Below are 15,581 nucleotides of genomic sequence, written 5' to 3' on the forward strand. Positions count from 1 at the left end.
TCGTGTCTGCAAAATGTCAAGAAAAATGGATCACAAAAGGTTCAAGGTTCCGTTTATTTGTCAAATGTATATATAAAAAAAAAAAAAGTATTTAAGTAGAGCAATCCTACTGCCTGAGATTCAAACCAACAATCCTGATTGGAAGTACACTGAGCATCAAACCCAGAATGGAAGTTTTGTATCAGATCAAAACGCTGTTGAAATCCAACCAGCTGCTAATCTGACTTAAATCTCTCAGATCCAAAATGGCAGGTGTGTTTCAATCTCTCAGATCCAAAATGGCAGGTGTGTTTCATGTGTTACCTGGTAAAAGGAAGGCTGTTTCAGCCAGCATTTCCACCTCAGCAGCGGCTGGAGAGGGGTGGCAGCCTGAGGACGAGGGATAAGGGGCCGGCGCTCTCCTTCCTCTTCTCCTTCATCCTCCCCTGCTCCCCCGTTCTCCTCCCCTGCTCCCCCCTTCTCCTCCCCTGCTCCCCCCTTCTCCTCCCGTGTGCCCAGGTGAAAGAGGAGTGAGAAAAGAGCACCGATACCCAGCACGATGAGGCTCAGGTTCTGAAAGAGAAAAGAGTGAATTAGAGAATGAAAATAAAGAGGTAAATATCTCTTCATCACTGTTCTAACATTGTCATAAAAACACAACAAAGAACTGTGTTGAAAAGGTCTAGCACGAGCCTACAGCGCATTTCAACAAGCACTTCCTGTTACAGGAAGAAGATTACATCATGACATCATCAAGATAACGAGTTGTGAATGGTTGTGGTCATACACAGATTCTTTAAAAAAACACAGGTTCTGGGCTAAGTTTTTCAAGATAAAATTGTATCATGAATTTGCATCAACTGTACAGGAAACAAAACACAATCTGAGAAACACCGCTCTGCTCACCCTGAATACTGGGATATCTATTGGGTAATGTATGACTCTGCTCACCCTGAATACAGGGATATCTATTGGGTAATGTATGGCTCTGCTCACCCTGAATACAGGGATATCTATTGGGTAATGTATGGCTCTGCTCACCCTGAATATAGGGATATCTATTGGGTAATGTATGACTCTGCTCACCCTGAATATAGGGATATCTATTGGGTAATGTATGGCTCTGCTCACCCTGAATATAGGGATATATATTGGGTAATGTATGGCTCTGCTCACCCTGAATATAGGGATATCTATGGGCCCCAGGGTCTCAGTGAGAGAGGGGTCCTCGTCTGATCCGGTCTGGAAGTGGAACAGCAGATAGGCCACAGCGTACACCGTTATATTGGCCATCACTGTAAACGCATACCTGAGAGAGTAGAAGAAGAAGAGGTGAAGTCCTTCCAGCCAGGTCAGGTTCCTCTCTAGACCAGCGGTACCAAAACTGACCCCCTTCCAGCACTGGGGAACACGCCGTTCCCCCACCCCCTGCCGGCACGCACCACGTCTATTTCTATATGCACAAACTGTTCACACCCTTCTTGTTGGTGGAGAGAACATTTTGCCATTTTAAAGCGAATTTCCTACAATTCTACACATTTTGCCATGTCTTGTGTGTTCATGTGCTATTTGAGTGATTCAAACATTACAACAAAATCAATAGGTTAAAGAAACCTAGCTAAAAAACATTTAGCTGACATGGGCTAGTTGATCTGGACATTTCTGACGAGTTATAAATAGCTCTCTAAGGTATGTAATGACTAACATGACAATAGGAATATTGATGATGCACTACCCAATTTTGAAATTGCACCTTGTGCATTCTTTCAGGAGTAAGTTGAAAGCCGGACTGGAGTAATTTAAAAATTTTCTACACTGTTAAATAATAGTGAAGACATCAAAACTATGAAATAACACATATGGAATCATGTAGTAACCAAAAAGGTGTTAAACAAATCAAAATATATTTTATATTTGAGATTCTTCAAAGTAGCCACCCTTTGCCTTGATGACAGCTTTGCACACTCTTGGCATTCTCTCAACCAGCTTCATGAGGTAGTCACCTGGAATGCATTTCAATTAACAGGTGTGCCTTCTTAAAAGTTAATTTGTGGAATTTATTTCCTTCTTAATGTGTTTGAGCCCATCAGTTGTGTTGTGACAAGGTAGGGGTGGTATACAGAAGATAGCCCTATTTGGTAAAAGACCAAGTCCATATTATGGCAAGAACAGCTCAAATAAGCAAAGAGAAACGACAGTCCATCATTACTTTAAGACATGAAGGTCAGTAAATCCGGAAAATTTCAAGAACTTTGAAAGTTTATTCGAAGTTGTTGTGACAGGGTAGGAACCAAAGTGTTGAAAAGTGTTTCCTAGGGGACCATATAATATTTGGCTTCATTGAATGTTTTCTCTTAGCTACTTCATGTAGCTAATGTATTCTTACTTCGCACATTCCTCTTTGATTTAGAAGATACTGTTGCACAAACAACATGCTGATTTAGGTCTACACCATCACTGATATTCTCAGGCTGTATAGCGAATTACATTTGCTCTGACTCAGTACATTTATTAGCTAGCTAGCGATTAGCATTAGCGATTAGCATAAGTGGCTAACAATTAGTGACTAACAAAATTTAGGCCACACTTGCTAAGAAAAGACAAACTAGCTGTTTGCAGATGTAAGAAACACAAACTAATTACTAATAGTGTAATTATAGAACGCTAGTGGATTTATATTAAGAAGCAAAGTGGAAACAGGATCGTTGTCATCAACACCACCTCAGTCACCGGCTTCATCAATAAGTGCATAGACGACGTCGTCCCCACAGTGATGGTACGTACATATCCCAACCAGAAGCCATGGATTACAGGCAACATCCGCACCGAGCTAAAGGCTAGAGCTACCGCTTTCAATGAGCGGGAAACTAATCCGGACGCTTATAAGAAATCCCGCTATGCCCTCAGACGAACCATCAAACAGGCAAAGCGTCAATACAGGACTAAGATTGAATCCTACTACACCGGCTCTGACGCTCGTCGCATGTGGCAGGGCTTGCAAACTATTACGGACTATAAAGGGAAACCCAGCCGCGAGCTGCCCAGTGACGCGAGCCTACCAGACGAGCAAAATGCCTTTTATGCTCACTTCGAGGCAATCAACACTGAAGCATGCATGAGAGCACCAGCTGTTCCGGACGACTGTGTGATCACGTTCTCCGTGGCCGATGTGTGCAAGACCTTTAAACAGGTCAACATTCACAAGGCCGCAGGGCCAGATGGATTACCAGGACGTGTACTCAGAGCATGTGCAGTCCAACTGGCAAGTGTCTTCACATACATTTTCAACCTCTCCCTGAACGAGTCTGTAATACCTACATGTTTTAAGCAGACCACCATAGTCCCTGTGCCCAAGGACTCTAAGATAACCTGCCTAAATTACTACCGACCCGTAGCACTCACATCTGTAGCCATGAAGTGCTTTGAAAGGCTGGTCATGGCTCACATCAACACCATCATCCCGGAAACCCTAGACCCACTCCAATTTGCATACCGCCCCAACAGATACACAGATGACGCAATCTCAATCGCACTCCACCCTGCACTTTCCCACCTGGACAAAAGGAACACCTATGTGAGAATAATGTTCATTGACTACAGCTCAGCGATCAACACCATAGTGCCCACAAAGCTCATCACTAAGCTAAGGACCCTGGGACTAAACACCTCCCTCTGCAACTGGAACCTGGACTTCCTGACGGGCCGCCCCCAGGTGGTAAGGGTAGGCAACAACACATCTGCCACGCTGACCCTCAACACGGGGGCCCCTCAGGGGTGCGTGCTCAGTCCCCTCCTGTACTCCCTGTTCACCTCTCTTGGTCGAGGAACAACACAAATGAAAGCGGCATGGAGAGAGAGCGGAGAGAGATTACTGAAGTAAACTATAAAAATGTATGTCACACACAGCGTATCCCATTTAACAAACCAAACATTCAAATACCGTTATCGAAGGTAAAGTAAAAACCCAAACCGGTCGATGGCATCAATACCGGCATATGGTAACATACGGTATACCGCCCAGCCCCAGCTCCATCCTGGTTATTATTTACCTGTAAGCGGTGAGCTCCACCTTAGCGTGTTCGCAGGACACCAGCTCAGGGATGAGTGACAGGTGTGAGATCTGCGTGGCGGCCCAGCCGAACTGGAAGACGATGATGAAGGGGATGAAGTATGTCAGACTGACCCACTGAGAGGTGTACTGGTCACACCCCAGACACTGGTTAAAGATGAACGCAAAGGAGATCAGCACGCTGACCGTACCTGGAGAGGGAGGGGGTTACTGTTGATGTGCGTATCTCACTTCACTTTAGCAACAGTAGCCTTGTCATTCATGCTAATAAAGCTTATCTGACTCTGAACCGAATCCGAGAGAATAAAGAGAGAAAGAGGGGAGTGAGGTTATGAAGACATGACACTGGGGCTTGTTGAGGTCACAGCCCAGACACAGGAAGGGGAATGAGGTCACAGCCCAGACACAGGAAGGGGAATGAGGTCACAGCCCAGACACAGGAAGGGGAATGAGGTCACAGCCCAGACACAGGAAGGGGAATGAGGTCACAGCCCAGACACAGGAAGGGGAATGAGGTCACAGCCCAGACACAGGAAGGGGAATGAGGTCACAGCCCAGACACAGGAAGGGGAATGAGGTCACAGCCCAGACACAGGAAGGGGAATGAGGAAGAGGAAAGAACATGAAGGAGATAAGCACACTGATCATCCCTGGAGGGAGAGAGAGGGCGTTGTGCAAGCTTTGATGTGCAGGCTTTTGTTGCAGCCCAGCACTGACACACCTGATTCAACTAATCAAGGGCTTCATGATGATTTGTTGAAGCAGGTGTGTTAGTGCTGGGCTGGAACAAAAGCCTGCACACCCAGTGGGTCTCAAGCAGGACCAGGCCTGAAGAAGCAGAGTTCAGGTCAGAGGGTTGCTAGTTCCTCACAGCCCACTGTTCCCAGGTACGGTGATCTATATGGTTGACTTGTCTAGCTCTGAGCTTCTTCAACCACATGATAGCACATACCGGTCTGGTAACCTGAATAGCCACAATGAACTACCAGGGCACTGTCTGGCAGCACCTGAACATAGAATGTGGCATGTACTGTTAACTAACTTCCTTATGAATGACTCAGCTTAAAGTGTGGTCACAAGACTACTAGTGTTCAGTTCAACACGACATAGGCAAGGTATCAAATAGCCGTTATTGTGGGCCTAGAATGGTATGGAATACATACATTGGCAATTGTCAAATACAATAATTACATAATTTTACTAATTCATAATTTCATAATCATTACAGTGTAGCAATCAACCAATGCACCTATATGAAACAGGTCTACTCACCCACTAAATGCCATGTCTTCCTCTTGCCGTATGTCCCACACCCCGGCGTCCGGTCCGACTCGTAGCCGATAAGGGGAGTGCAGACCCCGTCCGCTATCTGCCCCACCAGCAGTAACACACCTGCATAGGTGTTCTGAAAGCCCAGCACGGAGTGGTAGTACACCAGCAGGTAGGTGAACCACATAGACGCACACAGATCGTTCAGAAAGTGTCCCACAGCGTAACTCAGACGCCGACAAATAGGCAGAGACCTCTGGGTGTAGTCTGCCATGTTTGCTTCGAGAATATTAGGCTATTCTCTGAAAATTATCTCTATTCTAATAAGTCAAATTGTTGTTGGGCGATCTTTTGATTCCCGAATATGTTTCCCTATTTGATCGTATTTATGCTATCTGAATAGTCAACAAGCAACAATAGAAATTCATCTTGAAACAAACATTAGGTCCTACTTGTGTGAGTACAGATTGTTATTCCCCCAACATCCCGGTGTCGATCTGATCACACGGCATTGTGCCAATTTCCTCACCGTCAGCTGACTGTTATGAACATCATTCAGGCACATAGCAAAACGAAACACCTCAACCACACTGTCCTTGCATCAGTCTGCCCCCTAACCGGATGACGGTTAACTTGTTAACGTAACGCCACTCGCGACATTCCCATTCATAACATATATATATAATCGCTACACAGTCCGTTTCACAGACTTATCTCGGTAATCGATTTAGAGATAATACTGATTGAATTCCATCGATATTCGCCGGCTTGGTATCCGATGCGCTATTTTTCTGTCTTATGACAACAACAATGTCCGACAGTGTTCCCGTAAAAGGAAGAGGAAGACTTCCAGTTCTGGACCAATAGAAACGCAGGTCTGCTCTCCTCTCACGTGATGCTGACAGTTGCATCTGTCATTCATTGGTTCTGATCAATTGAAATCAGATGAGATACATTGTTCAAACTTTGCATTACATTATTTTTCTGATTGAGAAAGTTTAGAACTACATGTATAGGCTTTCTGTGCTACTATAAATGAAATACAAGTATCTATGTAATTGGATCCTGAAAGTGATGTTTCATAACTCAAGACTAGATTCAGTCCAGTGATCAACTATTTCTCACACTGGGTCAAAGTGCTGGGCAGCAATGACAGACAAAACTCCCTGGTCAAATCTGTCGGCGGAATGAAGAGTCAAGCTGAAGGACTCACTGGACACCAGTGGAACCGTAAAAGGACTAAACTCAGTGGCTGTGTCAAAGGGCCCCTTCTTCCTATGTAGTCCACTACTTTTGACCAGGACCCATAGTACTCGGGTACATCACATGCTTTTCTCTGAAGAGCTTCATCAGTGTTACTCATGTTTTTAGTCTGAAATAAAGTTAATGATTATTTTGTCACAAGATGACTGTCCTATATAACCTTGGCTTACCTACTAATCACTTTTACTAGGAGAATGTCAATCTCATAGGTCTGTGTGGAAAGCGACCATATAAAGTTGTCTTTACTATACACATTTCAGTCTGTCTGTATAGACAATACCAGAGACTTTAACAGGTTTTGAGAATGCTTATAAAATTGTGGAAATTGACAAGATATGCAAGCCTAAACATGTTTTGTATTTCGGGAAATGGGGCATATGTATTACTTTAAAAATGGCACAAACTAAAACGTCCAGGTAACTGATTTGGACAAGCAACATAAAACCCATAAATGCACAGGCTTCAGTCCCAAATGACACCCGATTCCCTTTATAGTGCACTACTTTAGACCAGGACCCATAGTACTCTGGTCAAAAGTAGTGCACTATATAGGGAATAGGGTGTCAATTGGGACAGTTAATTTAAAACAGGCTATGTGTACAGTAGTTGTAAAACCATCCATTTTAGACACGGATCAGCCGGGTGTTGAAATGATCCCAGATCTGTCTTTATTTCTGTTGTTTGTCAATGTTAAACTTTAATCCCAGAATTCCATGTTTTCTTATTTTTCTCCAAAGTGCAATTTGAAAGAAGAAATTAAATATTGGTTTCTCTCAATCCATCCTCCTCCACAGTACCGGAGAGCAGCCACTGTCGGACACCATATCCATCCATCCATCCATAGGAAGAGGAGGAGGAGAGAAAACAAACTGAATGAAAGATTAGAAAAATTAAAAAAAACAGCTCTTTCAAAATAAAAACAGAACAAATTGTGTTCGGAACATGGAAATAAAACGAGAGAGCGAGAGCGAGTGAATCAAAACTTAATTTCAATTACAAAAAAAGGAAAAAAGCAGTTTTTTTTAAACAGATTTTTTTCTGATTCTGGTGCACATGTATTTCTGTATTTCTTTCCTGTCTGCATGACACACAGTGTTATTCTGGAGTTATCATCATAAGCACAGTTCCTCCTCCTAGACTCCTAATGTTGATCCCACAAACAAAAACTACTTTGTAAATGGAGCACGTGTCACTCTTCCACCTTGTTGTGCTACAGTATATTCTCGGTCTGTCCTCTGTCGATGTTCAGCAAGTTAAAATGGAACACAGACAACAGTTTGTTCTCTGTCCTTTAATAGTCTCTTATTTATGATCTCTCAGGTCGTTCCTGGCTCTCTTCATTCATCCACTAATCATGAGCTCATCTTCTGGCCATCCATCCATCATCCTCATAGAAATATACACATTTATTTATTCCTTCCAATCTTCTTCAGGTTTAGAATATAAAACAGGTCCAATCACACAAACAGTCATGGTTCTGTCCCATTGGGTCCTGTCCGTCTGTACCGGCAGGTCATCGCAGAAGGTGTCTGCCCGTTGTAGTACTGCAGGAGGGTCGACAGGGGGCGCTCTAACTGAACACATACAGAGAGACAGACAGAGAGGAGGGTGTAGAGTGCTGGGCTCAGCTCAGTTTCAGTACTGCTTCCTTCCCTCTGTCAGTCTGTCTGCCTGCCAACAACTCCCTCTGTTGTTCCTCTCCTCTTCCTCCTCTTCCTCCTCCTCTTCACTAGTGTCTCTGGAGACCTTTCCTCTTCCTCCTCTTAAAGAAACAGCAGCACCTGTAACAGAACAAAGGAACAACAGTAGGATGACATAACATTGATAAAAAAAACGAAATACAAAGACTCACCCCCAATTCTACATCAACCCCTCACCCCTAGCGCCCTGTCTGAGAGGACATGATATACTAGGGGTGAGCAATATAGCTTCCTCGTAGCCTATCAGAAGACAGGGTGGATCTATTACCATGTGACTTATACCTGGGGCAGGAGAAAAGGGAGAAGTCCCAAATGGCACCCTATTCCCTATATAGTGTATTACTTTGAACAGAGGCCCTGGTCAAAAGTAGAACACTATATATTGAATAGGGTGGCATTTGGGACTTAACCAGTGAGTGTCGGGGCAAGGGGAAGGGGGTAGAGGGCAGGGAGAAGGGGGTAGAGGGCAGGGAGAAGGGGGTATAGGGCAGGGAGAAGGGGGTAGAGGGCAGGGAGAAGGGGGTAGGGGGCAGGGAGAAGGGGGTAGAGGGCAGGGAGAAGGGGGTAGAGGGCAGGGAGAAGGGGGTAGAGGGCAGGGAGAAGGGGGTAGAGGGCAGGGAGAAGGGGGCAGGGAGAAGGGGGTATAGGGCAGGGAGAAGGGGGTAGAGGGCAGGGAGAAGGGGGCAGGGAGAAGGGGGTAGAGGGCAGGGAGAAGGGGGTATAGGGCAGGGAGAAGGGGGTAGAGGGCAGGGAGAAGGGGGTATAGGGCAGGGAGAAGGGGGTAGAGGGCAGGGAGAAGGGGGTATAGGGCAGGGAGAAGGGGGTAGAGGGCAGGGAGAAGGGGGTATAGGGCAGAGGGCAGGGAGAAGGGGGCAGAGGGCAGGGAGAAGGGGGCAGAGGGCAGGGAGAAGGGGGTAGAGGGCAGGGAGAAGGGGGTAGAGGGCAGGGAGAAGGGGGTAGAGGGCAGGGAGAAGGGGGTAGAGGGCAGGGAGAAGGGGGTAGAGGGCAGGGAGAAGGGGGCAGAGGGCAGGGAGAAGGGGGTAGAGGGCAGGGAGAAGGGGGTAGAGGGCAGGGAGAAGGGGGTAGAGGGCAGGGAGAAGGGGGTAGAGGGCAGGGAGAAGGGGGTATAGGGCAGGGAGAAGGGGGTAGAGGGCAGGGAGAAGGGGGTAGGGAGAAGGGGGTATAGGGCAGGGAGAAGGGGGTATAGGGCAGGGAGAAGGGGGTATAGGGCAGGGAGAAGGGGGTATAGGGCAGGGAGAAGGGGGTATAGGGCAGGGAGAAGGGGGTAGAGGGCAGGGAGAAGGGGGTAGAGGGCAGGGAGAAGGGGGCAGGGGCGTCAATCTCACTTTGTGTCGTCGGCCACCTCCACCTCGGCCGGGGCAGTGATGGGCGCATTGGAGTGGCCCGCCGTCGGGTCGTCTGTATTCAGCTCCCCATTGGTTGAACTTAACACCTGCAGGGGAGCATCATAGACCACCAGAAAATGGTGGCTTACTGTGGTCCAAAATATCTAATGTCAGGTGAGAGTGAGACATCTGAATGTTGTAGATAGAAATGTAATGAATAGAGCTGACATGACTCCCTATTCTACATGACGGACAGTCATATCTTCTACACAACGCTTTTCTATTTACAACACTCAGAAGTCTCACCTCACAAGCTAAGTCATAATCATTTGTAACTTTGCCTAATGCTGAAAACTGCTTTCCTCGGGATGGTTGTGTGACTACAGAAACACTAGAAGTTTCCACTGTCCTGTTATAGAAATGATGTCATCAGACTACATGTCCTGCTGGCTACTTGATCCCTCTTACAGTGACTTAATGCTCCAGCCAACAATGGCACCCTATTCCCTATATAGTGCACTACTGTTGACCAGGGCCCATGTAGCTCTGGTCTAAAGTAGTGCACTATATAGGGAATAGGGTACCATTCTCTGGTCTAAAGTAGTGCACTACATAGGGAATAGGGTGCCATTCTCTGGTCTATAGTAGTGCACTATATAGGGAATAGGGTGCCATTCTCTGGTCTAAAGTAGTGCACTATATAGGGAATAGGGTGCCATTCACTGGTCTAAAGTAGGGCACTATATAGGGAATAGGGTACCATTCTCTGGTCTAAAGTAGTGCACTATATAGGGAATAGGGTACCATTCTCTGGTCTAAAGTAGTGCACTATATAGGGAATAGGGTGCCATTCTCTGGTCTAAAGTAGTGCACTATATAGGGAATAGGGTGCCATTCTCTGGTCTAAAGTAGTGCACTATATAGGGAATAGGGTACCATTCTCTGGTCTAAAGTAGTGCACTATATAGGGAATAGGGTACCATTCTCTGGTCTAAAGTAGTGCACTATATAGGGAATAGGGTGCCATTCTCTGGTCTAAAGTAGTGCACTATATAGGGAATAGGGTGCCATTCTCTGGTCTAAAGTAGTGCACTATATAGGGAATAGGGTGCCATTCTCTGGTCTAAAGTAGTGCACTATATAGGGAATAGGGTGCCATTCTCTGGTCTAAAGTAGTGCACTATATAGGGAATAGGGTGCCATTCTCTGGTCTAAAGTAGTGCACTACATAGGGAATAGGGTGCCATTCTCTGGTCTAAAGTAGTGCACTATATAGGGAATAGGGTGGCATTCTCTGGTCTAAAGTAGTGCACTATATAGGGAATAGGGTGCCATTCTCTGGTCTAAAGTAGTGCACTATAGAGGGAATAGGGTGCCATTCTCTGGTCTAAAGTAGTGCACTATAGAGGGAATAGGGTGCCATTCTCTGGTCTAAAGTAGTGCACTATATAGGGAATAGGGTGCCATTCTCTGGTCTAAAGTAGTGTACTATATAGGGAATAGGGTGCCATTCTCTGGTCTAAAGTAGTGCACTATATAGGGAATAGGGTGCCATTCTCTGGTCTAAAGTAGTGCACTATATAGGGAATAGGGTGCCATTCTCTGGTCTAAAGTAGTGCACTATATAGGGAATAGGGTACCATTCTCTGGTCTAAAGTAGTGCACTATATAGGGAATAGGGTACCATTCTCTGGTCTAAAGTAGTGCACTATATAGGGAATAGGGTGCCAATCTCTGGTCTAAAGTAGTGCACTATATAGGGAATAGGGTACCATTTGGGATGCAGGCAATGACACTGAACACTACTCACACTAGACGGTATTATATTGATTAAATCCAACTACATAGACTTGGGAAACACCACAAGGTGACAACATTTCTAGATGATCAAACAGTTAGATGTACATTCTAATAGCACAAGTTTCTCCTTTAGTCACTGTCTCTCCCACAGGTTAGTCCCTCGGCCCCAGTAGAATATAGTTAGTCCCTCAGCCCCAGTAGGATAAAGTTAGTCCCTCGGCCCAGTAGAATATAATTAGTCCCTCGGCCCCAGTAGGATATAGTTAGTCCCTCGGCCCCAGTAGAATATAGTTAGTCCCTCGGCCCAGTAGAATATAATTAGTCCCTCGGCCCCAGTAGGATATAGTTAGTCCCTCGGCCCCAGTAGAATATAGTTAGTCCCTCGGCCCAGTAGAATATAATTAGTCCCTCGGCCCCAGTAGGATATAGTTAGTCCCTCGGCCCCAGTAGGATATAGTTAGTCCCTCGGCCCCAGTAGAATATAATTAGTCCCTCGGCCCCAGTAGAATATAATTAGTCCCTCGGCCCAGTAGAATAAAGTTAGTCCCTCGGCCCCAGTAGAATATAGTTAGTCCCTCGGCCCCAGTAGGATATAATTAGTCCCTCGGCCCAGTAGGATATAATTAGTCCCTCGGCCCCAGTAGAATATAATTAGTCCCTCGGCCCCAGTAGGATATAATTAGTCCCCCGGCCACAGTAGGATATAATTAGTCCCTCGGCCCCAGTAGGATATAGTTAGTCCCCCGGCCCCAGTAGGATATAATTAGTCCCCCGGCCCCAGTAGGATATAGTTTGTCCCTCGGCCCCAGTAGGATATAATTAGTCCCCCGGCCCCAGTAGGATATAGTTAGTCCCTCGGCCCCAGTAGGATATAATTAGTCCCTCGGCCCCAGTAGGATATAATTAGTCCCTCGGCCCCAGTAGGATATAATTAGTCCCTCGGCCCCAGTAGCTTTTAGTTAGTCCCTCGGCCCCAGTAGGATATAGTTAGTCCCTCGGCCCCAGTAGGATATAGTTAGTCCCTCGGCCCCAGTAGGATATAAGCCTAGTATGAAGTGTGCAGAATGTGAGGGGAAAAGAGGGGAAGAAGGAGAATGAGTGGAATAAATAAAAATAAAAAAGAGAGAGACTACAAACAGAGAAGAAGACAGACTACAAACAGAGTAGAAGACAGAAAGAGAGACTACAAACAGAAGACAGAGACTACAAACACAGAAGAAGACAGACTACAGAGTAGAAGAGAGAAAGAGAGAGACTACAAACAGAGAAGACAGAGAGAGACTACAAACAGAGAAGACAGAGAGAGACTACAAACAGAGAAGACAGAGAGAGAGACTACAAACAGAGAAGACAGAGAGAGAGACTAAACAGAGTAGAAGACAGAGAGAGAGACTACAAACAGAGTAGAAGACAGAGAGAGAGACTACAAACAGAGAAGACAGAGAGACTACAAACAGAGAAGACAGAGAGAGAGACTACAAACAGAGAAGACAGAGAGAGAGACTACAAACAGAGAAGACAGAGAGAGAGACTACAAACAGAAGATAGAGAGAGAGACTACAAACAGAAGACAGAGAGAGACTACAAACAGAAGACAGAGAGAGAGACTACAAACAGAGAAGAAGACAGAGAGAGAGACTACAAACAGAGAAGACAGAGAGAGAGACTACAAACATAGAAGTCAGAAAGAGAGAGACTACAAACAGAGATGAAGACAGAGAGAGAGACTACAAACAGAGAAGACAGAGAGAGAGACTACAAACAGAAGATAGAGAGAGAGAGACTACAAACAGAGAAGAAGACAGAGACTACAAACAGAGTAGAAGACAGAGAGAGAGACTACAAACAGAGAAGACAGAGAGAGAGACTACAAACAGAAGATAGAGAGAGAGAGACTACAAACAGAAGACAGAGAGAGACTACAAACAGAAGACAGAGAGAGACTACAAACAGAGAAGAAGACAGAGAGACTACAAACAGAAGATAGAGAGAGAGACTACAAACAGAAGACAGAGAGAGACTACAAACAGAGAAGAAGACAGAGAGAGAGACTACAAACAGAGATGAAGACAGAGAGAGAGAGAGAGAGAGACTACAAACAGAGAAGACAGAGAGAGAGACTACAAACAGAGAAGACAGAGAGAGAGACTACAAACAGAGAAGACAGAGAGAGAGACTACAAACAGAGAAGACAGAGACTACAAACAGAGAAGAAGACAGAGAGACTACAAACAGAGTAGAAGACAGAGAGAGAGACTACAAACAGAGAAGACAGAGAGAGAGACTACAAACAGAGAAGACAGAGAGAGAGACTACAAACAGAGAAGACAGAGAGAGAGACTACAAACAGAAGATAGAGAGAGAGAGAGACTACAAACAGAAGACAGAGAGAGACTACAAACAGAGAAGAAGACACAGAGAGAGACTACAAACAGAAGAAGACAGAGAGAGAGAGAGACTACAAACATAGTAGAAGTCAGAAAGAGAGAGACTACAAACAGAGATGAAGACAGAGAGAGAGAGAGACTACAAACAGAGAAGACAGAGAGAGAGACAACCAACAGAGAAGACAGAGAGAGAGACAACCAACAGAGAAGAAGACAGAGAAAGAAAGCAAGAGACAAGAGGCAGAGTGTTTATCATTGCGGGCGACGCCCACAGCCCAGTACCTGGACAGAGCCCCCCAGCCTATCAGCTGTTAGGTGGGACCCCAGCAGCTCCCTATTGGTCACTGGAGTGGGCTGGGACTCACTTCCTTTGGATTCTGGCGACTGGCGTGACAGCAAAGGAGAAAGTGGGTCGGACAAAGGGTGAGATATGGGAAGAGGAGATTGTGAAGGAGGAAGTAGAGGGAGGAGATGGTGAAGGAGGAAGTAGAGGGAGGAGATGGTGAAGGAGGAAGTAGAGGGAGGAGATGGTGAAGGAGGAAGTAGAGGGAGGAGATGTGAAGGAGGAGATGGTGAAGGAGGAAGTAGAGGGAGGAGATGGTGAAGGAGGAGGTAGAGGGAGGAGATGGTGAAGGAGGAAGTAGAGGGAGGAGATGGTGAAGGAGGAAGTAGAGGGAGGAGATGGTGAAGGAGGAAGTAGCAGGAGGAGATGGTGAAGGAAGTAGAGGGAGGAGATGGTGAAGGAGGAAGTAGAGGGAGGAGATGGTGAAAGAGGAAGTAGAGGGAGGAGATGGTGAAGGAGGAAGTAGAGGGAGGAGATGGTGAAGGAGGAAGTAGAGGAAGGAGATGGTGAAGGAGGAGATGGTGAAGGGGGAAGTAGAGGGAGGAGATGGTGAAGGGGGAAGTAGAGGGAGGAGATGGTGAAGGAGGAAGTAGAGGGAGGAGATGGTGAAGGAGGAAGTAGAGGGAGGAGATGGTGAAGGAGGAGATGGTGAAGGAGGAGATGGTGAAGTAGGAGGTAGTGGGAGGAGATGGTGAAGGAGGAAGTAGAGGGAGGAGATGGTGAAGGAGGAAGTAGAGGGAGGAGATGGTGAAGGAGGAAGTAGAGGGAGGAGATGGTGAAGGGGGAAGTAGAGGGAGGAGATGGTGAAGGAGGAGATGGTGAAGGGGGAAGTAGAGGGAGGAGATGGTGAAGGAAGAAGTAGAGGGAGGAGATGGTGAAGGAGGAGATGGTGAAGGAGGAGATGGTGAAGGGGGAAGTAGAGGAAGGAGATGGTGAAGGGGGAAGTAGAGGGAGGAGATGGTGAAGGAGGAAGTAGAGGGAGAAGATGATGAAGGAGGAAGTAGAGGGAGGAGATGGTGAAGGAGGAAGTAGAGGGAGGAGATGGTGAAGGAGGAAGTAGAGGGAGGAGATGGTGAAGGAGGAGATGGTGAAAGGGGAAGTAGAGGGAGGAGATGGTGAAGGAGGAGATGGTGAAGGAGGAAGTAGAGGGAGGAGATGGTGAAGGAGGAAGTAGAGGGAGGAGATGGTGAAGGAGATGGTGAAGGAGGAAGTAGAGGGAGGAGATGGTGAAGGAGGAGATGGTGAAAGGGGAAGTAGAGGGAGGAGATGGTGAAGGAGGAAGTAGAGGGAGGAGATGGTGAAGGAGGAAGTAGAGGGAGGAGGGGGAAGTAGAGGGAGGAGATGGTGAAGGGGGAAGTAGAGGGAGGAGATGGTGAAGGAGGAAGTAGAGGAAGGAGATGGTGAAGGGGGAAGTAGAGGGAGGAG

General features: G+C 46.4%; 2 protein-coding genes across 7 annotated transcripts in view; both read right to left on the reverse strand.

Moving 5' to 3' along the window:
• The window catches only part of LOC311098947 (major facilitator superfamily domain-containing protein 12-like), a gene marked incomplete at its 3' end in the record, with an annotated part of 18,370 nt that extends 12,240 nt beyond the window's left edge, over positions 1–6,130 (reverse strand). Inside the window, exons 1-4 of the mRNA XM_084139504.1 lie at positions 5,321–6,130; positions 4,029–4,239; positions 1,156–1,288; positions 304–552 (exon numbers count right to left, since the gene is read on the reverse strand). Coding sequence (XP_083995630.1) covers positions 304–552; positions 1,156–1,288; positions 4,029–4,239; positions 5,321–5,591 — 864 coding nt within the window. The 5' untranslated portion in view covers positions 5,592–6,130. The remainder of the gene's footprint in view (positions 1–303; positions 553–1,155; positions 1,289–4,028; positions 4,240–5,320) is intronic.
• Positions 6,131–7,225: 1,095 nt separating this feature from the next.
• Positions 7,226–15,581, reverse strand: part of LOC311099109 (casein kinase I-like) — a 59,385-nt gene continuing 51,029 nt past the window's right edge. For 3 of the 6 annotated variants that reach the window (XM_084139743.1, XM_084139741.1, XM_084139742.1), the window contains exons 10-12: positions 14,096–14,197; positions 9,627–9,733; positions 7,226–8,361 (exon numbers count right to left, since the gene is read on the reverse strand). In XM_084139743.1, the coding sequence (XP_083995869.1) occupies positions 8,310–8,361; positions 9,627–9,733; positions 14,096–14,197 (261 nt within the window). In that variant the 3' untranslated portion in view covers positions 7,226–8,309. Of the gene's footprint in view, positions 8,362–9,626; positions 9,775–14,095; positions 14,198–15,581 lie in introns of those variants that run through there. The other 3 variants (XM_084139744.1, XM_084139745.1, XM_084139746.1) reach the window with 2 other exon arrangements.

This window comes from Coregonus lavaretus (genome assembly GCF_964263955.1).
Source record: "Coregonus lavaretus genome assembly, chromosome: 23".
NCBI classification, from domain to species: domain Eukaryota; kingdom Metazoa; phylum Chordata; class Actinopteri; order Salmoniformes; family Salmonidae; genus Coregonus; species Coregonus lavaretus.